This window comes from Schistocerca cancellata, chromosome 12, assembly GCF_023864275.1.
Source record: "Schistocerca cancellata isolate TAMUIC-IGC-003103 chromosome 12, iqSchCanc2.1, whole genome shotgun sequence".
Classification (NCBI taxonomy): Eukaryota; Metazoa; Arthropoda; class Insecta; order Orthoptera; family Acrididae; genus Schistocerca; species Schistocerca cancellata.
The window spans coordinates 76212752-76235826 of NC_064637.1; the positions used below are offsets into that span (position 1 = coordinate 76212752).

General features: G+C 45.5%; 1 protein-coding gene across 1 annotated transcript in view; it reads left to right on the forward strand.

Moving 5' to 3' along the window:
• Window positions 1-23075, forward strand: part of LOC126109470 (tenascin-X-like) — a 124880-nt gene that overhangs the window by 99340 nt on the left and 2465 nt on the right. Inside the window, exon 7 of the mRNA XM_049914498.1 lies at window positions 14598-14705. Coding sequence (XP_049770455.1) covers window positions 14598-14705 — 108 coding nt within the window. The remainder of the gene's footprint in view (window positions 1-14597; window positions 14706-23075) is intronic.

The following is a 23075-nucleotide window of genomic DNA, read 5'->3' on the forward strand; positions in this document are numbered from 1 at the left end:
TGAGGGAGAAACGGGAGGGGGATTGTCCTATACAGCGTGAGTCACCTAACGTTACCGCTGGATATATTTCGTAAACCACATCAAATACTGACGACCCGATTCCACAGACCGAACGTGAGGAGAGGGGCTAGTGTAATTATTTAATACAAACCGTAAAAAAAATGCACGGAAGTATGTTTCTTAACACAAACCTACGTTTTTTTAAATGGAACCACGTTAGTTTTGTTAGCACATCTGAACATATAAACAAATACGTAATCAGTGCCGTTTGTTGCATTGCAAAATGTTAATTACATCCGGAGATATTGTAACCTAAAGTAGACGCTTGAAACCTCCGACGTTCAGTTGCGTGTTGTAACAAACACGGCCCTCCGTCGGCGAGCCCTCCTGATGTTACCCCTCTGGACTTCTTTCTGTGGGGTACGTTAAAGGAGAATGTGTACCGTGATGTGCCTACAACCCCAGAGGATATGAAACGACGTATTGTGGCAGCCTGCGGCAACATTACACCAGATGTACTGCGGCGTGTACGACATTCATTACGCCAGAGATTGCAATTGTGTGCAGCAAATGATGGCCACCACATTGAACATCTATTGGCCTGACATGTCGGGACACACTCTATTCCACTCCGTAATTGAAAACGGAAACCACGTGTGTACGTGTACCTCACCCCTCATGGTAATGTACATGTGCGTCAGTGAAAAAGACCAATAAAAAAATATTAGCATGTGGACGTAATGTTCCAGTCTCTTCTGTACCTAAGGTCCATCACCGTTCCCATTGGATCCCTACGTAATTCGGTGCTCTCCGACACACACGATCGAACAGCGGAGGAGTGGTAATCAAGCGTCAACTTTAGATTACAATATCTCCGGATGTAATTAACATTTTACAATGCAACAGACGGCACTGATAACGTATTTGTTTATATGTTCAGATGTGCTAACAAAACTAACGGGGTTCCATTTAAAAAAAACGTAGGTTTGTGTTAAAAAACATGCTTCCGTGCATTTTTTTATGGTTTGTATTAACCAATTACACTAGCCTCTCTCGTCACGTTCGGTCTGTGGAATCGATTCGTCAGTATCTGATGTGGTTTACGAAATATATCCAGCGGTAATGTTAGGTGACTCACCCTCTATATACATGGCGCCGGCCACCGCCGGTCAATACTTCAGCGCATCTGATGATGGCAACGTGGTCGATTGCCGAAATATTGTCCTGTGCACAGTCATACAACGCTGTGCACCCGAGATTTATTTCGTCAGAGAGAGTATGTTTACCAACATATTACGTCGTATCAACTGGTCGCTTACTGGTATTATTCGACCATGTTGTCATTGCATTTGTCCTCCCGTGATCGTTATCGTAAACATGAGGTGGCGTTGCAGTAAACAAGTGCATTGGTTACTAAGGAAAACGCACAGAGTTGTAAATGATTTAAAGACAACAAATGCACAACTATTAAGTGGTACAGTGTGTCGTCGTGAAATATCACGATGAAAACTAGAGATAAGCCAGCCGAATCTCCGTCACTCCCAGGTGCAATAATATTGTATGAAGATGGCACGTCCGAAAGAACAGATGCCATCTTCATATCGTTTAAGGCTAACTGGCTATGACCTCCTTCAGTGCGGATGCACACGATTTGCCTGAACTCTTACGGGACTCGGTGGATTTTCTGCCGCGAGTAATGGGTATAATGGCTGGGGCACTACGAATGTAGTGTGTGGACAAATGGCTCTGAGCACTATGGGGCTTAACTTCTGAGGTGATCAGTCTCCTAGAACTTAGAACTACTTAAACCTAACCAACCTAAGGACATCACACACATCCATGCCCGAGGCAGGATTCGAACCTGCGACCGTAGCGGTCGCGCGGTTCCAGACTGTAGCTCTTAGAGCCGCTCGGCCACTCCGGCCGGCAGTGTGTGGACAGTAAGGTGAAAATGTGGGTCTCACGGGGAGCGTGCCGGTGACAAATCCCTGCAGGCGCCCTATCCTCTGTGCCCTCGGTGGCTCAGATGGATAGTGTCTGCCGTGTAAGCAGGAGATCTAGGGTTCGAGTCCCGATCGGGGCAGACATTTTCAACTGTCCCCATTGACGTATATCAACGCCCGTCAGCAGCTAATGGTATTGATTTAATTGAAATTTAAATAATATTGTGGTCGCGTAATAGTTGTTTATTATTGCTTGCATTCCGTAGGTGGGTTTTTATTTCATAGATGGCGGGGAGCTGACATCCATTTTCTCTATAAAAGTTACTTTCTATCTTGAGCAACCTTTAACCCGGAGCCAATGCGCATTCGCAGACAATTCGCCAGAGTTCACTACTATTCGCTTGTATATGTGAACAAGCGTTTGCATAGGAGAGAACGGAAGACAACAGGAAATAATGAACATAGCCTATGAAAACTCCATTATTCTTCTTCGGCAGCTCAATGAGGGCACTGCGCAGGTGCCTTCCGTGTTCAAATACATCAGTGCAACCTACATGTTTGGCTAGCTTCAGCATTTACACTCTATGAAGAAAAGTCGATGCACCGCGAAGAAAGTATCCGAATGGGATGGAAATCGGTAGATGTGCTGTACATGTACAGGCAAACAAATGATTAAAATTTCAAAAACACTGGAGAATTTATTCAAGGGAAAAAGCTTCTCAAATTGAGCAAATCAATAACGTGTTGGCCTGCGACCGGCCCTTACGCAAGCAATTAGTCGGCTTGGCTGCCACGTAATCGGCCTTTTCTTTAATACTTCATTGATACAAGATATTAGTACAATTGAAAACAAATATTATGATACAAATGATTCATAAACAACAACATTGGTTACACACAATAACCCATCACCTTATTTAATTAGTGGGTCCTTTTATCATACATATCAAAGCAGCTTATACTTAATTGGTTAATGGCACTGGCTATGGACAGGGTTAATCTAACTATTTGACTACACTGGGTTATTCTAAGACTATCTACCCTGCAGCGTTACAGGTGTGCCAGATGATATGCAAACCTACTATTAAGGCCTGCTCACTGAGCTAATCCCAGTGAGCGCACCCCTGGCACTGGGCTGGCCATCTACTTGAAAATCGCTGCAGTCCCTAACTACACTCCTGGAAATTGAAATAAGAACACCGTGAATTCATTGTCCCAGGAAGGGGAAACTTTATTGACACATTCCTGGGGTCAGATACATCACATGATCACACTGACAGAACCACAGGCACATAGACACAGGCAACAGAGCATGCACAATGTCGGCACTAGTACAGTGTATATCCACCATTCGCAGCAATGCAGGCTGCTATTCTCCCATGGAGACGATCGTAGAGATGCTGGATGTAGTCCTGTGGAACGGCTTGCCATGCCATTTCCACCTGGCGCCTCAGTTGGACCAGCGTTCGTGCTGGACGTGCAGACCGCGTGAGACGACGCTTCATCCAGTCCCAAACATGCTCAATGGGGGACAGATCCGGAGATCTTGCTGGCCAGGGTAGTTGACTTACACCTTCTAGAGCGCGTTGGGTGGCACGGGATACATGCGGACGTGCATTGTCCTGTTGGAACAGCAAGTTCCCTTGCCGGTCTAGGAATGGTAGAACGATGGGTTCGATGACGGTTTGGATGTACCGTGCACTATTCAGTGTCCCCTCGACGATCACCAGTGGTGTACGGCCAGTGTAGGAGATCGCTCCCCACACCATGATGCCGGTTGTTGGCCCTGTGTGCCTCGGTCGTATGCAGTCCTGATTGTGGCGCTCACCTGCACGGCGCCAAACACGCATACGACCATCATTGGCACCAAGGCAGAAGCGACTCTCATCGCTGAAGACGACACGTCTCCATTCGTCCCTCCATTCACACCTGTCGCGACACCACTGGAGGCGGGCTGCACGATGTTGGGACATGAGTGGAAGACGGCCTAACGGTGTGCGGGACCGTAGCCCAGCTTCATGGAGACGGTTGCGAATGGTCCTCGCCGATACCCCAGGAGCAACAGTGTCCTTAATTTGCTGGGAAGTGGCGGTGCGGTCCCCTACGGCACTGCGTAGGATCCTACGGTCTTGGCGTGCATCCGTGCGTCACTGCGGTCCGGTCCCAGGTCGACGGGCACGTGCACCTTCCGCCGACCACTGGCGACAACATCGATGTACTGTGGAGACCTCACGCCCCACGTGTTGAGAAATTCGGCGGTACGTCCACCCGGCCTCCCGCATGCCCACTATACGCCCTCGCTCAAAGTCCGTCAACTGCACATACGGTTCACGTCCACGCTGTCGCGGCATGCTACCAGTGTTAAAGACTGCGATGGAGCTCCGTATGCGACGGCAAACTGGCTGACACTGACGGCGGCGGTGCACAAATGCTGCGCAGCTAGCGCCATTCGACGGCCAACACCGCGGTTCCTGGTGTGTCCGCTGTGCCGTGCGTGTGATCATTGCTTGTACAGCCCTCTCGCAGTGTCCGGAGCAAGTATGGTGGGTCTGACACACCGGTGTCAATGTGTTCTTTTTTTCCATTTCCAGGAGTGTATGTTAGTAATGTTAGTGTTCTAATTTTACATTATTCTCGTGTAACTACTTTCTATGAATCTAGTGCGGGATGTCAAGTTCTTGAATGATACACCTGCCCTCCTGGCCCTGCAGCGCGGCGGGTTCCGGTCGTGAAGCGGCCGCCCAGTTCCGCGCTCGGCGGCATTTGCAGGCGTACCTTTGTCTTCATCGGGTTATCTTTGGTCTCTAACCATGTTGGTCTCTAATAAAATCCCCCGTAATCTTTTGGGATATTTCACAAGCCAAACTGTTTAGGACATTAAAGGTTTCGGCACGTCGCATTAGTGCATGTGTATCTCTGTTCGGTAATGGTTCCTGAGTTCGAGCGCCACATCGTCGTATAACGTGCAGTCATAGACGACATGTTCGGGTGTTCCGTCCGGAGCACCACACTCGCACGCTGGTGTTGCCCGTTTTCCAAATCGACATAGATATGTTGGATATGGCCCATGTCCTGTACGAAAGTGCAGCTCAAAGTAGCTCATCTGTAGCCTTTCCCTGATGTTTGACAGTAGTTGGTACAACCTTCTTCCCGTTTTCTCATTTTCCCATTGCTGTTGCTATAACTCTTCGCCCCTTCTCCTAATTGCATATTTATCCCCTACTTGTACCCCTATGATTTCCTTAGTCTTTTCTATTTTCCTCTTGGAAATCAAACAACACCCTCCCTGTTCTCGGAATTTCATATCCGAGGTCTTCGGCTTGTACTAGAATTGTCTTCAGCGACGAGTTTCGTTTCTAACTGAGCCCCAATGACCAGGAAAGACGTGCGTGGAGACGTCGCGGACAGCGATGTGATATCAACCAGACTGTGCCCCCCCCCCCCTACCACTCCTCTCCTCCCATACGACCTGACAATCAGAAGTGCCATTTCGTTTCATACTAGGACCCCTTTGGTTCCCGTTCGCGGTACCCTTATAGCACAGCGGTTCGTTGACGATATTCTACGCCCCCTTTTGTTGTCCTTTGTGCAAGCCAGTTTGGGCTTACATTTCAGCAAGATAATGCCCACCCACACACGGTGGGGGTTTCTACTGTTCGTCTTCGTGCTTACCAAACCCTACCTTGGCCAGTAAGGTTGCCGCATCTCTCCTCAATTGAGAACGTTTGGACCATTATAGACAGGGCCCTCCAAGAACTCTTATCAGTCAACATCAAGCAGAATAACTGCTTGCATCAGGGACATAAGTGGACCAACGCGTTATTAACTTGCTTAATTCGTGAAGCTCTTTCCCCTGAATGAATCTTGCAGTTTTTCTGAACTTGTAATCATTTGTTAGTCTAAATGATAATTAATTGAACCCCTGAGCTGCCGCCAGGTGTTGTTGATATACATCTACGGAGAAAGTTGAAAATGTGTGCCCCGACCGGGACTCGAACCCGGGATCTCCTGCTTACATGGCAGACGCTCTATCCATCTGAGCCACGGAGGACACAAATCTCACACCAGAGATCAGTGCTGGTGTGGGCACAAGTGTTTCAAAGGACACCGTTCGGCAGACATTGCCTACCATGCCGCTCCGCATGTTAACACAGTCAGTCACCACAGCACTGGGTAAAAGATCATTGTCAACATAACTTGCATCAACTAAACCACGTCACTGATCAGATGAATTTCAGCTGCCCCCATCGAGCCGGCCGGAGTGGCCAAGCGGTCTTAGGCCCTACAGTCTGGAACCGCGCGACCGCTACGGTCGCAGGTTCGAATCCTGCCTCGGTCATGGATGTGTGTGATGTCCTTAGGTTAGTTAGGTTGAAGTAGTTCTAAGTTCTAGGGGACTGATGACCTCAGAAGTTAGGTCCCATAGTGCTCAGAGCCATTTGAGCCATTTGTCCCCATCGGGGTTTATCAACAACACCTGGCGGCAGCTAAGGGTTTCAATTAATTATCATTTATTCTAGAGAAGCTGCACGCTCATCAATGGTACCTGTTCTTTTGAAAACAGTTACTATCTTCATACATTTGTTAGTCTGTGCATCTACAGCGCATCTAGCGATTTCCGTTTCATCTGTGTGGTTAGTGTTTTCTTTTATTTTTCTTTTATTTTTCTTTTATTTTTTATATATTTTCAGGCACACATTGCATGTGCCATTTCCATATTTCTGTCCAAGCCTTGTGGGATGTGTCTTGCACAAAACAAAAAAAAAGGTTAAAATGGCTCTAAGCACTATGGAACTTTACTTCTGAGGTCATCAGTCCCCTAGAACTTAGAACTACTTAAACCTAACTAACGTAAGGACATCACACACATCCTTGCCCCAGGCAGGATTCGAACCTGTGACCGTAGCGGTCGCGCGTTTCCAGACTGTAGCGCCTAGTACCGCTCGGCCACCCCGGCAGGCTGTACAAAACAATCTTCCCGCGATTTTCCTGGTGCGATTTAAGGAAACTGGATGAAATCAAAGTGTGAATGTCGAGACACGTATTTAAACCGCTCTCCTTCCGAATACTCGTCCAGTGCTACTCACCAGAAAGCACGAACGCCTCAGCCTGCAATTTGCCACAGGTGTACTGTACATAGCGTTTTTGGATGAGTCCGTGTCAACTCACCCTCCAATGATGTAAGCGTTAGACGCTACCATAAAGAATGCAGTCGGGCAGTTTGCATTGTTAAGCGGCATGGGGGACAAAGTGTAACAGTCTGGGCCCTTATTGGCTGTAACGCCTCCTACGTTCTGAAAGCAATTTCAGCAGCATCTGCTACATCAGGAAGGTTTAGAACCCGAAAAAGTGACCTTTACGCAACCAGCTCCTCGTACCCAATTTCAATAGCACAATGCCAGACCCCATGTAGCTTAGATTAGATTAGATTAGATTAGATTTACTTTCATTCCAATTGATCCGTAGTGAGGAGGTCCTCCAGGATGTGGAACATGTCAGAAAAACAACAATACGTGACAAATATTTACAACTAAAACAAATAAGCTAATGTACCATTCCACAGGCCCCAAGAGGAATGATCGTCATTTTTTAATGAACACTAAGAGTCATTTTACAAATACTAATGCACTGAATTTAAAATAAAAAAGTATTTTATTTATTTATAAGGTAATAAACATGTAATACAACTACTATAATACTTATTTACAATGAACACATTACTGCACTGAAATGGTGCAGAAGTTAGATTATACTTGCGCACACACACACACACACACACACACACACACACACACACAAATTTTCAGTGAACACATTACTGCACTGAAATTGTGCAGAAGTTATGTTGTACTTATATACAAATCAGTTGGTTTTACTAAGAAATTCATCAATGGAGTAGAAGGAGTTGGCCACCAATAAATCCTTTAGGCTTCTCTTAAACTGAATTTCATTGGTTGTTAAGCTTTTTATGGCTGCTGGCAAGTTATTGAAAATGTGTGTTCCTGAATAATGCACACCTTTTTGTACAAGACAAAGTGACTTTAAATCCTTGTGAAGATTCTTCTTATTTCTAGTATTGATTCCATGAATTGAACTGTTGGTTTGAAAAAGTGATATATTTTTAATGACAAATTTCATTAAGGAATAAATACACTCCTGGAAATGGAAAAAAGAACACATTGACACCGGTGTGTCAGACCCACCATACTTGCTCCGGACACTGCGAGAGGGCTGTACAAGCAATGATCACACGCACGGCACAGTGGACACACCAGGAACCGCGGTGTTGGCCGTCGAATGGCGCTAGCTGCCCAGCATTTGTGCACCGCCGCCGTCAGTGTCAGCCAGTTTGCCGTGGCATACGGAGCTCCATCGCAGTCTTTAACACTGGTAGCATGCCGCGACAGCGTGGACGTGAACCGTATGTGCAGTTGACGGACTTTGAGCGAGGGCGTATAGTGGGCATGCGGGAGGCCGGGTGGACGTACCGCCGAATTGCTCAACACGTGGGGCGTGAGGTCTCCACAGTACATCGATGTTGTCGCCAGTGGTCGGCGGAAGGTGCACGTGCCCGTCGACCTGGGACCGGATCGCAGCGACGCACGGATGCACGCCAAGACCGTAGGATCCTACGCAGTGCAGTAGGGGACCGCACCGCCACTTCCCAGCAAATTAGGGACACTGTTGCTCCTGGGGTATCGGCGAGGACCATTCGCAACCGTCTCCATGAAGCTGGGCTACGGTCCCGCACACCGTTAGGCCGTCTTCCGCTCACGCCCCAACATCGTGCAGCCCACCTCCAGTGGTGTCGCGACAGGCGTGAATGGAGGGACGAATGGAGACGTGTCGTCTTCAGCGATGAGAGTCGCTTCTGCCTTGGTGCCAATGATGGTCGTATGCGTGTTTGGCGCCGTGCAGGTGAGCGCCACAATCAGGACTGCATACGACCGAGGCACACAGGGCCAACACCCGGCATCATGGTGTGGGGAGCGATCTCCTACACTGGCCGTACACCACTGGTGATCGTCGAGGGGACACTGAATAGTGCACGGTACGTCCAAACCGTCATCGAACCCATCGTTCTACCATTCCTAGACCGGCAAGGGAACTTGCTGTTCCAACAGGACAATGCACGTCCGCATGTATCCCGTGCCACCCAACGTGCTCTAGAAGGTGTAAGTCAACTACCCTGGCCAGCAAGATCTCCGGATCTGTCCCCCATTGAGCATGTTTGGGACTGGATGAAGCGTCGTCTCACGCGGTCTGCACGTCCAGCACGAACGCTGGTCCAACTGAGGCGCCAGGTGGAAATGGCATGGCAAGCCGTTCCACAGGACTACATCCAGCATCTCTACGATCGTCTCCATGGGAGAATAGCAGCCTGCATTGCTGTGAAAGGTGGATATACACTGTTCTAGTGCCGACATTGTGCATGCTCTGTTGCCTGTGTCTATGTGCCTGTGGTTCTGTCAGTGTGATCATGTGATGTATCTGACCCCAGGAATGTGTCAATAAAGTTTCCCCTTCCTGGGACAATGAATTCACCGTGTTCTTCTTTCAATTTCCAGGAGTGTATATTGGGAAGCAGTAGTTAGTATCGCTAGTTCCCTAAACAGGCTTCTACAGGATGTTCTTGAGTTCACACCACATATAATTCTTACTGCACGTTTTTGTGCCCGGAAAACTTTAGCTTGGCTTGATGAATTACCCCAAAAAATAATCCCATGTGACATTATGGAATGAAAGTAAGCATAGTATGCCAGCTTTTTCATTTTTATATCCCCTATGTCTGACAAAATTCGCATTGCAAACAGAGATTTGTTAAGACGCTTCAGCAGTTCTGTGGTGTGCTCCTCCCAGTTGAATTTATTATCAAGCTGTAATCCCAAGAATTTAACACTGTCCACTTCTTCTATATTCTTGTCATCGTGTGTTAGACATATACTCTTGGGACACCCCTTACAAGTTCTGAACTGCATGTAGTGTGTTTTTTCAAAGTTTAGTGACAAAGAATTGGCTAGGAACCAGTGATTAATGTCCACAAATATTTTAGCGAAGAGTACCACCGCTTTTCTGGTGTGCAAGTTTACCGTGACGTGCATTGTGTTGTCGTATTGTAAGGCAGCACAATATTCTATCGTTTGTATATGTATACGTGTATGTCGTCGTTATCGTCTCTACTTTCCCTCGTCGATATCAGAGCAAGAGAAATGTTTATGTTTGTGTTCACCTATTTGGTGTCGACAACACACAACTACACGGCCACGTTATCACCTGAATAGCTAGCTTAATATAGTATAAAGATAGTGGGTTTCGATGCAGCGTTATTTAAGTGTAATACGTTACTGGCCACTAAAATAGCTACACCAAGAAGAAATACAGACGATAAACGGGTATTCATTGGACAAATATATTATACTAGAACTGACATGTGATCACATTTTCACGCAATTTGGGTGCATAGATCCTGATAAATCAGTACCCACAACAACCACCTCTGGCCGTAATAACGGCCTTGATACGCCTGGGCATTGAGTCAAACAGAGCTTGAAAGGCGTGTACAGGTACAGCTGCCCGTGCAGCTTCAGCACGATACCACAGTTCATCAAGAGCAGTGAGTGGCGTATTGTGGCGAAACGTTGCTCGGCCACCATTGACCAGACGGTTTCAGTTGGTGAGAGATCTGTCGAATGTGCTGGCCAGGGCAGCAGTCGAACATTTTCTGTATCCGGAAACGTCCGTACAGGACCTGCATCATTCGGTCGTGCATTATCCTGCTGAAATGTAGGGTTTCGCAGGGATCGAATGAAGGGTAGAGCCACGGGTCGTAACACGTCTGAAATGTAACGTCCACTGTTCAAAGTGCCGTCAATGCGAACAAGAAGTGACCGAGACGTGTAACCAGTGGCACCCCATACCATCACGCTGGGTGATACGCCAGTATGGCGATGACGAATAAACGCTTCCAATGTGCGTTCACCGCGATGTCGTCAAACACGGATGCAACCATCATGATGCTGTAAACAGAACCAGGATTCATCCGAAAAAATGGCGTTTTACCATACGTGCACCCAGGTTCGTCGTTGAGTACACAATCGCAGGCGCTCCTATCTGTGATGCAGCGTCAAGGGTAACCGCAGCCACGGTCTCCGAGCTGATAGTCCATGCTGATGCAAACGTCGTCGAACTGTTCGTGCAGATGGTTGTTGTCTTGCAAACGCCCCCATCTGTTGACTCAGGGATCGAGACGTGGCTGCACGATCTGTTACAGTCCTGCGGATAAGATGCCGTTGTGATCCAGAAAGGCGTTCCGTATTACCCTCCTGAACCCACCGATTCCATATTCTGATAACAGTCATTGGATCTCGACCATCGCGAGCAGCAATGTCGCGATACGATAAACCGCAATCTCGATAAACTACAATCCGACCTTTATCAAAGTCGGAAACGTGATGGTACGCATTACTTACGCGAGGCATCACAACAACGTTTCACCAGGCAACGCCGGTCAACTGCTGTTTGTGTATGAGAAATCGGTTGGAAACTTTCCTCACGTCAGCACGTTGTAGGTGTCGCCACCGGCGCCAACCTTGTGTGAATGCTCTGAAAAGCTAATCATTTGCATACCACAGCATCTTCCTGTCGGTTAAATTTCGCGTCTGTAGCAGTTTTTATGGCCAGTAGTGTATTATTCTTCACTTAATCTTTGAGACTTTAAGAACCTGCTACTCTTAATCAGGCCCAAAACTCTACTTACAACGAGAGCACTTAAGACCAGTCTGTCACAATATTAATAATACGTAAGGCTCTACACCACTATAAGAAAGTATCATTGTTCATGAAATAACAAAATATACGAATAAACTTCTTTATACTTTTCCTTTTTATTTAATCAAATGCTTTAAAGCCGGCCGCGGTGGTCTAGCGGTTCTAGGCGCGCAGTCCGGAACCGCGCGACTGCTACGGTCGCAGGTTCGAATCCTGCCTCGGGCATGGATGTGAGTGGTGTCCTTAGGTTAGTTAGGTTTAAGTAGTTCTAAGTTCTAGGGGACTGATGACCACAGATGTTAAGTCCCATAGTGCTCAGAACCATTTGAACCATTTGAACCAAATGCTTTCAAATGTTTATTTCACGCACACAATTCATCCACACCTCGATATGGAGTGTAAACGTGTGCATGAAATATAGTACACTGTTTCTGCTGATAACCATGTATGAGCTTTTGGGTTGCTAGGCTACTTCGATCACCAGGATTTATATTGGATTTTGAAAACGATCTTTCTCTCCAAGCTTACGTCCTCCACAATGGCTTATCAAATATTGTACCCTTTCGCAATGATTAAGAATTAGCATAAATGGCATTTTTGCGAGTTCAAAGCAAACCATCGGCGGCGCGAAAGCAGTCTTCATACCGCGACACACTCGCAACGCTTACCACTCTGTCACGAAATTGACCTGCATACATCTACAACCAATTTCAATTTCGTAATTCGCCCTACACGATTGTGTGTAATTGAACTTCGTCAATTATTTCTGGAATAATCACTAATCTCGATACTGGCCGTCCATAAACGCACAATTAACACACTTTTTTTCCTAAAAGTAAACGAATAACGTCACGTCATCTACATTGTTATTAAAATATTATTCCAAATGATCTCAAACATTTATCGTCATTATATTTTAACGCTGATCAGAAAAAAATTTGATTTATTATCAGAAAGTAACACATAACCGATCGCTTTGCATAGCGTCGGGACTTAATCACGCAAAACTATATAAAGAAATCTCCCAAATCTCAATTTCTCCATAGCAATTGACAGATACAAATAAGATATTCAAGATCTCCTAGATCAATCCCGACCTATAATGTTGTACAAGTTCCGCATGCGTATCTGCGATATCGTGTGTCGGCAACTTGTTCGTTCTGATCCTCTTGCGACCACTGCCGATGCCTTGTGGAACCACCTGAAAACCATGTATTCCCCAACAGTATAACCACACCTTCTTTCATTTCCTTGCTACGACGTTCGCAGAGCTTGGCGGCTTCACACTGCACTGAATACTCACGCCCGGTACGCATGTACAGTACTGTCATGTTCCTAATTAATGGAATAAATTTCTTTGTAATCACACGTCTCCTTCTAGATGCACCAGTTTCCATAAATAGTTAAATGACTTATCTGAATACATTACGTTACAACTTGAAATTGCTTGTTGATTTTTGCAAGAAAAGTGATACCTGACAGTACTCTTGTTTATCAAATTCATTAGTCCACGTCTATATACGAGAGTGAGTCAAATGAAACTCTTAAATATTTTTTAAAATATTCTTTATTGTGCACTAGTGGTACAAAGCTGTATCGCTTTTCAACATAATCTCTCCCACGCTCAGTGCAAGTCCTCCAACGCTTACAAAGTGCATAAATTGCTTTAGAAAATATTTCTTTTGGTAGTCCGTGCAACCACTCATGCACCGCGTAGCGTACCTCTTCATCAGAACGGAACTTCTTTCCACCCATTGCGTCTTTGAGTGGTCCAAACACATGGAAATCAGTTAAGGGCAAGGTCTGGTGAGTATGGTGGATGAGGAAGACACTCAAAATGCAGGTCTGTGATTGTTGCAACTGTTGTACGGGCAGTGTGGGGCCTTGCATTTTCATGTTGCAAAAGGACACCTGCTGACAGCAATCCACGTCGCTTTGATTTGATTGCAGGCCGCAGATGATTTTTTAGGAGAGCTGTGCACGATGCACTGGTGACAGTGGTCCCTCTAGTCATGTAATACTCGAAAATGACAACTTTTTCGTCCCAAAAGAGAGTCACCATAACCTTCCCAGTTGATGGTTCTGTTCGAAAATACTTTGGTTTTGGTGATGAGGAATGGCGCCATTCCTTGCTCGCTCTCTTCGTTTCCGGTTGGTGGAATTCAACCCAGGTTTCGTCCCCTGTAACGATTCTTCCAAGGAAGCCATAACCTTCTCGTTCGAAGCGCCGAAGAAGTTCTTCACAAGCATCAACACGTCGTTCTCTCATTTCAGGAGTCAGCTGCCGTGGCTCCCATCATGCAGACACTTTGTGAAACTGGAACACATAGTGCATAGTGTGGTGTGCTGACCCATGACTAACCTGTAAACATACTGCAATGTCATTCAGTGTCAGTCGGCGGTTTTCCTTCACTGTGGCTTCAACTGCTGCAATGTTCTGTGGAGTCACAACTCGTTGTGCCTGACCTGGACGAGGATCATCTTCCACTGAAGTCACACCATTTGCGAACTTCCTACTCCATTCGTAGGCTTGCTGCTGTGACAAACATGCATCATCGTACTGAACCTTCATTCGTCGATGAATTTCAGTAGGTTTCGTACCTTCACTACGCAAAAACCGAATAACAGAACGCTGTTCTTCCCTGGTGCAAGTCGCAAGTGGGGCGGCCATGTTTATACTGATACTGCGACGGTATGTGTGCATCTACACTACGCTGACACCTACAGGCCATTCTGCACGCTGTTTGTAGCACGCTTACCAACTTAAAAGGATAACGGCGTGAAATTTCGATTTGTTATTACAAATTTAAGGTTTTCATTTGACTCACCCTCGTATTTATAGAGATAGTGCTTGTGTCGTCTATGTTCAGTAAACTTTCCATTCAGGGCTGATAGGAGGAGGGGCGGGTGCGGCGGCGCTGCTGGTCCTGATGTCGACTACGTCCATCGCAGTCTGCTGTTTCCTGCGGAGAAGACGCAGCTACGTCGTCAAAGGTGAGCCACGGTCACTGGTTCAGTCATTCTGCCAGCGGCGTAAACCTAGACTGCACACAGATGTTACTGTGAAATTATTCTCGGTTTTCCCTAAATAGCACTGACGCTCCAGGAAGCAACGGTTATCGAGGAAACAGCTTTTGCGCACGAGGAAGGAAGCGCGTGTGATGCGAGGGCTGTCATCGACAATGATAAAAAATTACTTTCTTGTTCCTTATCGACCCGTGAGAACAATGTTCGTTCTTCATCTCCTGCTCATTCTAAATCTGCGACTGTACTCCGCTAGCCACTGCAAGATGAGTGGTGGAGGGCGTTTCTATATCTACGTCTATACTCTTCAAAGCCATCTTGTGGTGTGTGGCGGAGCGTACTTTGCGCGCTGTTCCAATCGCGAATGTTTCTCGGAAAGCATGATTGCCTTTACGCCTTGGTGTGGACTGGAATATTTCCACCATTGTATCTATGGCCTTTTCACGATACCTAAGTAGAAAGGAGGCGATATATTGGCCAAATCTTCTAGGAATGTATGCTCTCGGAATTTTTAGTGCTGTAAACCACACAGTGGTGCAGCAAGTCTCTCTTCCAACGGCTGCTACTGCAGCTGGCTGAGCATCTGCGTGATGCTGTAGCACTTGTTAAATGGAACTGTAACGAAACGTGCTGCCTTTCTTTGGATCTTCTCTGCCTCCTCTAACAACACTGTCTGGTAGGTTTCCCAGACTGACAAACAGTACTGAAGTTGCGTACGTTTATTGCCGTCTTTTTGCAACTACGATGAATGTCTCCAGAGCAAACACGTTAGCTTTATTTTAAATCATCTTGAGTGCACACTGTAACAATATGGTTTTCTTCTCATCTCGCCATTCCGTTCAAAAAATGGCTCTGAGCACTATGGGACTTAACAGCTATGGTCATCAGTCCCCTAGAACTTAGAACTACTTAAACCTAACTAACCTAAGGACATCACACAACACCCAGCCATCACGAGGCAGAGAAAATCCCTGACCCCGCCGGGAATCGAACCCGGGAACCCGGGCGTGGGAAGCGAGAACGCTACCGCACGACCACGAGATGCGGGCGCCATTCCGTATGTTTGCGTTCGTCCACAACCAAAACAAACAATAGATGAACGCATCCGACAATAGCAAAACAAATCACACGAAAGTGCGATGTGTGAATGGTTCTTTACAACACACGGAATCGTGAATATGTTTAGTGCAATCGAAGTACCGTGTGCCTTACATGTGGAAGAACAGGAGGGATAACGTAAATAAGAAAAAACCGTAAGTAACGATTAGAATTAACAGTGTTTATAGCAATAAGTGAAGCATGCGATCTGCTCATGATCTCAGAAAAAAAAAAAATTTGTAAGAAAATTGCCGGCCGCGGCGGCCGAGCGGTTCTAGGCGTTTTAGTCCGGAACAGCGCGACTGCTACGGTCGCAGGTTCGAATCCTGCCTGGGGCGTGGATGTGTGTGACGTCCTTAGGTTAGTTAGGTTTAAGTAGTTCTAAGTTCTAGGGGACTGATGACCTCAGATGTTAAGTCCCATAGTGCTGAGAGCCATTTTTATCTTGTCCGTGCGTTCGCTGACTAGCTCAACAATACATACATATACATCCTCTTTCTTTCACGACTAATCGGCAAGATCTCAATCATTCTTTTCATAAGATGGGTGTTGTGTGTCCTTAGGTTAGTTAGGTTTAAGTAGTTCTAAGTCCTAGGGGACTGATGACCTCAGATGTTAAGTCCCATAGTGCTCAGAGCCATTTGAACCATTTACGAAAAAAAAAAGAAAAACACTATATTTTTACAGTGACCACTGAAGATGATTTATAATAAAGCTAAACGCGTTTGGTCTTAATAAGAGTTTCATTACAGTTGCAAAACGATAATCAAGCTACACAACTTGCACAGGGCGTTACACGCTACTGGCGGGTGTAGAGTGGACGTAGTAGATCAACTTTCACATAGGAACCCCATGTCTGTCGAAAGTTATAAGCGAAAACCGTTTTGATATCTCTTACGTGGAATACATATACTGGTACTGCTGTTGCTAAGAGTGTACGGTAGGTAACTTGAAGAGGTGGTAGCATGGAGCAAGCCAAGAAAAATGTCTAGTCAACGTGGGATCTAAAATGGATACCTGAGGATTCACGAGCACCGGTTCCTCTATTGAACAAGTGCTCATAGCTACTTACGTATGCATTTTAAAGCCCATTTTTACCGTTTTATTTATTTTTTTGTCCATACTACCATCTTTGAAAGTTTCCCACTCTACGGTCTTAGTAACAATAGTAGTTGTACATTTAATTCAGTGTCAGAGGTATGGGAAAGGTTTTCGCTAATAACTTTAGATTCGTTCATCTCCAGTACAGGGACCCTCTATGTCTACAACTACGAGAAACAACGAAGACAACACAAATACTGAAGTATCGATCGACCTAGGTTGTGTGAGCAACCCACTTCGTGGATGGGGTGTAGTTACTGAGGATTCCTCTAGTGTCTGTCGATTAAGTAAATGCCTTTCCTACGAATAGTTATGTGGTCGTTCCATTTTAAATCGCTCCGTACGCATACTTCGAGACATGTAACGTATGTGATTAGATGGGTAGACCACATAACTAATCAGGAGGTACCGAATAGAATTTGGGAGAAGAGAATTTTGTGGCACAACTTGACTAAAAGAAGAGATCGCTTGGTAGGACATATTCTGTGGCATCAAGGCCACCAACTTAGTACTGGACGGCAGCGCGGAGGATAAAAATTGTAGAGGTAGACCAAGAGATGAATACACTAAACAGATTATGTAGGTTTCAGTAGGTACGGAGAGATGAAGACGCTTGCACGGTATAGAGTAGCATGGAGAGCTGCACCAAACCAGTCTCAGGACTGAAGACCACAACAACAACAACGTATGTGAATGCTTCCCGTGCTTGTCGTTCGATCGACTCATGGTATAATAACACGTGTTTCTTTCTGTTTATTCGCAGTACATCAGTTTATGTTTATCGACATCTGGCAGTCTCTACACTGTTATGGAGCCTCTGTTGGTTTTCTTGCATTGTGACTTCTTTATGTATGACAGCCTCGTCGAGGTTCTGACGTTATCTTCTCCTCTATCTACAAACGAGAATGTTCCGACTGATTCACTTACCATCCTCTCCCTGCCCCCAGACCACCAAGGACAGAAACGTGAAAACTGCAGAGAATCTTGATTTGTTCTGTCGTTAGAGAACGTATGTGTTTGAAAATACACCCATAACGGAATGAAATTTTTTTTTTGTAGATATGTCACTGTTTAGGCAATTTTTGAAGCGAGACCTATCAAAATTGGTATTTGGTATTTGGTTCCTCGGGCAGAAATGAAAAAAGACACGTCTTTCAGCATATTTGGAAATGGGGTTGATCATCCTATCTTAAATCCACGGAAAAGGTTTGCAACTATTTCGAACAGAAGGTGTAACGGGGCAATCGACGCCACATCAGTTTGATAGTTGTAGGAGATGTAATCGTAAATGAGACGCTTCAGCTGGATACGGCTGCAGTTGATGTTAATACGGTATCAGCGCGATCTCTACTGGGGATGGCCGATTTTTAATATGATGCGCTAATGAAAAGTCTCCTGTGTTGTGGAGCTCACACTACACTCGCCCATATCGTTAAACGAACATCCGACATAGATGTACTAACTACTCGTGACATACGAAACTTGTGCCGGACATGGATTTGAACCCGCATTTGCCGTTTATCGTGAGCGGTCATCTGTACCAATTTTGCTGTACGTTCGCGCTTTCCCACCTGACCCAAACCTTCAATGTGTCACAGTCCATGTCCTTATATAGTACTATTCGGTACCGAGGGGCCCATACGATAGTTTGTGGGGGGGAACTAGACTTGAGGTTATGGAGTACTTTTCATGTACGGGAAGAGTTACTACTCTGTTAAAAAAAACTGTGTAATATCGTCTTTTAAATAACTTTCTTAAGAGAAAAACAGCTCTCTACACTATATTTATTCCTTTCTCTGGGATCTGGAGGAGGAGGTGGTGGGGGGCGTGGCGCATGCCGTTGGCAATTCCTCTCCCCCCCCCCCCCCCCCCCCGTCATTGTCTATGGGCGCCCTTGTTATGTTCGTCTCCCTTTAAGCTCGTAACATTACTTCATTCCCGCTTAGGGAGAAACACACCACCACAAGGAACAAAGATAATATTTGCCGTCGTATTGGCCGTCTCGGCTTATGATACTTGCATCAGCAGCTTTATGAAATTTTTCGCTGAATGCGAAATTCATGAGGTACATTCATTGTTGTTGTTGTTGTTGTTGTTGTGGTCTTCAGTCCTGAGACCGGTTTGATGCAGCTCTCCATGCTAATCCATCCTGTGTAAGCTCCTTCATCTCCCAGTACCTACTGCAACCTACATCCTTCTCAATCTGCTTAGTGTATTCATCTCTTGGTCTCCCTCTACGATTTTTACCCTCCACACTGACCTCCAATGCTAAGTTTGTGATCCCTTGATGCCTCAGGACATGTTCTACCAACCGGTCCCTTCTTCTAGTCAAGTTGTGCCACAAACTTCTCTTCTCCCCAGTTCTATTCTTTACCTCCTCATTAGTTACGTGATCTACCCATCTAATCTTCAGCATTCTTCTGTAGCACCACATTTCGAAAGCTTCTATTCTCTTCTTGTCCAAACTGTTTATCGTCCATGTTTCACTTTCGTACATTTCTACACTCCATACAAATACTTTCAGAAACGACTTCCTGACACTTAAATCTATACTCGACGTTAAATTTCTCTTCTTCAGAAACGCTTTCCTTGCCATTGCCAGTCTACATTTTATATCCTCTCTACTTCGACCATTATCAGTTATTTTGCTGCCCGAATAGCAAAATTCCTTTACTACTTTAAGTGTCTCATTTCCTAATCTAATTCCCTCAGCATCACCCGACTTAATTCGACTACATTCCATTATCCTCGTTTTGCTTTTGTTGATTTTCATCTTATGTCCTCCTTTCAAGACACTGTCCATTCCGTTCAACTGCTCTTCCAAGTCCTTTGCTGTCTCTGACAGAATTACAATGTCGTCGGCAAACCTCAAAGTTTTTATTTCTTCTCCCTGGATTTTAATACCTACTCCAAATTTTTCTTTTGTTTCCTTTACTGCTTGCTCAATTAACAGATTGAATAACATCGGGGATACTCTACAACCCTGTCTCACTCCCTTCCCAACCACTGCTTCCCTTTCATACCACTCGACTCATAACTGCCATCTGCTTTCTGTAAAAATTGTAAATAGCCTTTCGCTCCCTGTATTTTACCCCTGCCACCTTCAGAATTTGAAAGAGAGTATTCCATTCAACATTGTCTAAAGCTTTTTCTAGGTCTACAAATGCTAGAAACGTAGGTTTGCCTTTCCTTAATCTTCCTTCTAAGATAAGTCGTAAGGTCAGTATTGCCTCACGTATTCCAACATTTCATCCATAACAATATTATATAGTGAGTCAGTCAGTGAGCTGCCCCTACCTATGTCGTTTTATCAAACCCGCAGTGCTATACCTGGCCTTCAAAAGCCACACGGTCGATTTTCATACGCTCGCGCTCGCTACACACAAATTATTAGTACAAAGAAAGGGAACGTTTTCTAAGAAATGTAATGTAGATAAATTTTGTACTGGGGTATGCTTTCGCTGGAGGCCAAGGTTTTCGAGTTATTCGGGCAAAACGCACAAAAGTGACTTTCAAACGCACCTGCACCCCACACTCATACCTCACCAGTCAGGATTTGTAGTATGTTTTCCGTAGCACTTCCTCTTACCTTCGTACAAAACCTTACGACTACACGGACTGTTCCCAATATTCGACCTGTTTTTTCTATTTGATGGGATATTACGACACAAGCATAGTCGGCTATTTCGTTATTAAATTAAACTTGTCTGCAAGGATAATGAGAGGTTCAGATGGGTCTAAGCACTATGGGACTCAACATCTCAGGTCATCAGTCCCGTAGACTTAGAACTACTTAAACCTAACTAACCTAAGGACATCACACACATCCATGCCCGAGGCAGGATTCGAACCTGCGACGGTAGCAAGCGCGCGGATAATGAAAGGAAAGCAACTTTCTAAACGTTACGCTAAAACTAACCACCTTGACAATTCGATCAAACTGAGCCCTTACAAGCACAGAAGTGGCACAGTCAGAAGCCACAATAATGTAATGTTTCTTTTTTACTGCTGTTAAAATCGAAAATAATAGGTAAAATTTACACAAACGTAAATTTTACAGTTTGTAAACTCTCGACTAAGCTGTCACGTAATAAGGCCAGTCAATGAAGACCAAAACAGTTCGAATGAGGTAAGTAATTCGCACCATCGTAAACTTTTGTGCAATGATAGGACACGGTGCCGCGAACAGTATACCAGAAATCCTGACCAGTGGGGACTGAGTGTCTGAAGGTCACTTTTGTACGTTTTTCTTGAATAACTCGGAAACTACGGCCTCTAGCGTAAAAGTATCTCAGTGCAAGATCTAACTAAATCAAATTTCCTTCCAAGAGGTCCTGTGTATTTTTTTTCTGTAGAACGAACAGTTTGCACAACGAGCGGGAGAATATGGAACACTACCAAGTGCTATTTGAAGGACAGATATACGAGGGTTGGAGCTTAAATAGTGGCAACTATTAATTCACAAGCGATGCAAAAGCGTTACATGTTTGCACCTGTTCAAAAATGGTTCAAATGGCTCTGAGCACTATGGGACTTAACATCTGTGGTCATCAATCCCCTAGAACTTAGAACTACTTAAACCTAACTAACCTAAGGACATCACACACATTCATGCCCGAGGCAGGATTCGAACCTGCGACCGTAGCAGTCGCGCGGTTCCGGACTGAGCACCTAGAACCGCTAGACCACCGCGGCCGGCTTTCCACCTGTTACTGTCCTTCAAAGTAGTCACCAGCGTTGTGTAGAACCCGTTGCCAGCGACGTGGAAGGCGTAGTATACCGTTAGCAGAGCCTGTTCTTTTGATGATGTGAATGGAGTGGTCTACAGCCTGTCGAATCTCTGGAACAGTTCTGAAGCGAAAGCCACGAAGTGGTTCCTTCATCTTCGGAATAAAATCAAAGTCATAACGACTGAAGTCCTGGGGGTATGGTGGGTGGTACAGTATTAATTTTAATTTTAAAAACCAAAAGCCTCAGTTGCAAAGTTTACCTATATTTAACTAGGTTTCAATCGGGGAAACCCAACCTTCTTCAGAATAAAAGTACAGCACTCGTGGCTGCTGCATCGCGGTCACGAAGTGGGGCCGAGGCAGTTTCAGATACGTTTTTACAGTCTGATGATAATTTATGGATTTGTAGTTCTAGCTTGACGATGTGCAATGTGGACAAACGGTAGTTACTTTTATTCTGAAGAAGGTTGGACTATCCCGACTGAAACCTAGATAAATCTAGGTAAGAAATGATGATTAAATGGACACCCTAGCTGCAAACAGGCGTTGATGTACTTCATTGGGGACATGTTGAAAATGTGTGCCCCGACCGGGACTCGAACCCGGGATCTCCTACTTACATGGCAGACGCTCTATCCATCTGAGCCACCGCTGGCACAGAGGATAGTGCGTCTGCAGGGACTGGATAGAGCGTCTGCCATGTAAGCAGGACATCCCGGGTTCGAGTCCCGGTCGGGGCACACATTTTCATGTCCTCAATGAAGTACATCAACGCCTGTTTGCAGCTAGGGTGTCCATTTAATTATCATTTCATTTCTAGCAAAGCTGCATTGTCATCCACGGTAACTGTTCTTTCGGGAACAAATACTACCGTCATATATAAATCTAGGTAAACTTTGCAACTGATGCTGTTGGCTTTTAAAATTAAAATTAATATTTATACAGTTGCTGACAGGGTCGGGAAATGCTGAAAATATTTAAGATGGTACAGTACTTTCCAGTCCCATCGACCGAACAGAGCAGCCACAGCTTGCGCTGTATGCGCCCGCGCATTGTCGTGCAAAATGATGGGTGAGTTGCGCAGGAAGTGTCGCCGCTTCTTTCGCAAAGCTGGTCGCAGGTGATGATCCCAAGACGATCAGTAATACTGTGCACTGAGGGTCTGCCGTGGAAGAACGTAATGCGTTAGGATAACATTATCACAGTCGCTCACGAGAATCAGCATACTGGGGCTCTGACGCACTTTCGACTTTCGCGGCGACCCATAATGATGCCATTCGATGGATTGGCGTTTCGTTTTTGGCTCGTACGATGTGACGCATGTCTCATCCAGTGTTACGATACGGCGTACGAAAGCCTCTCCTTCGCGCTCGTAGCGCTCCAAGTGTGTCTGAGCAGCGTCGTAACGCAT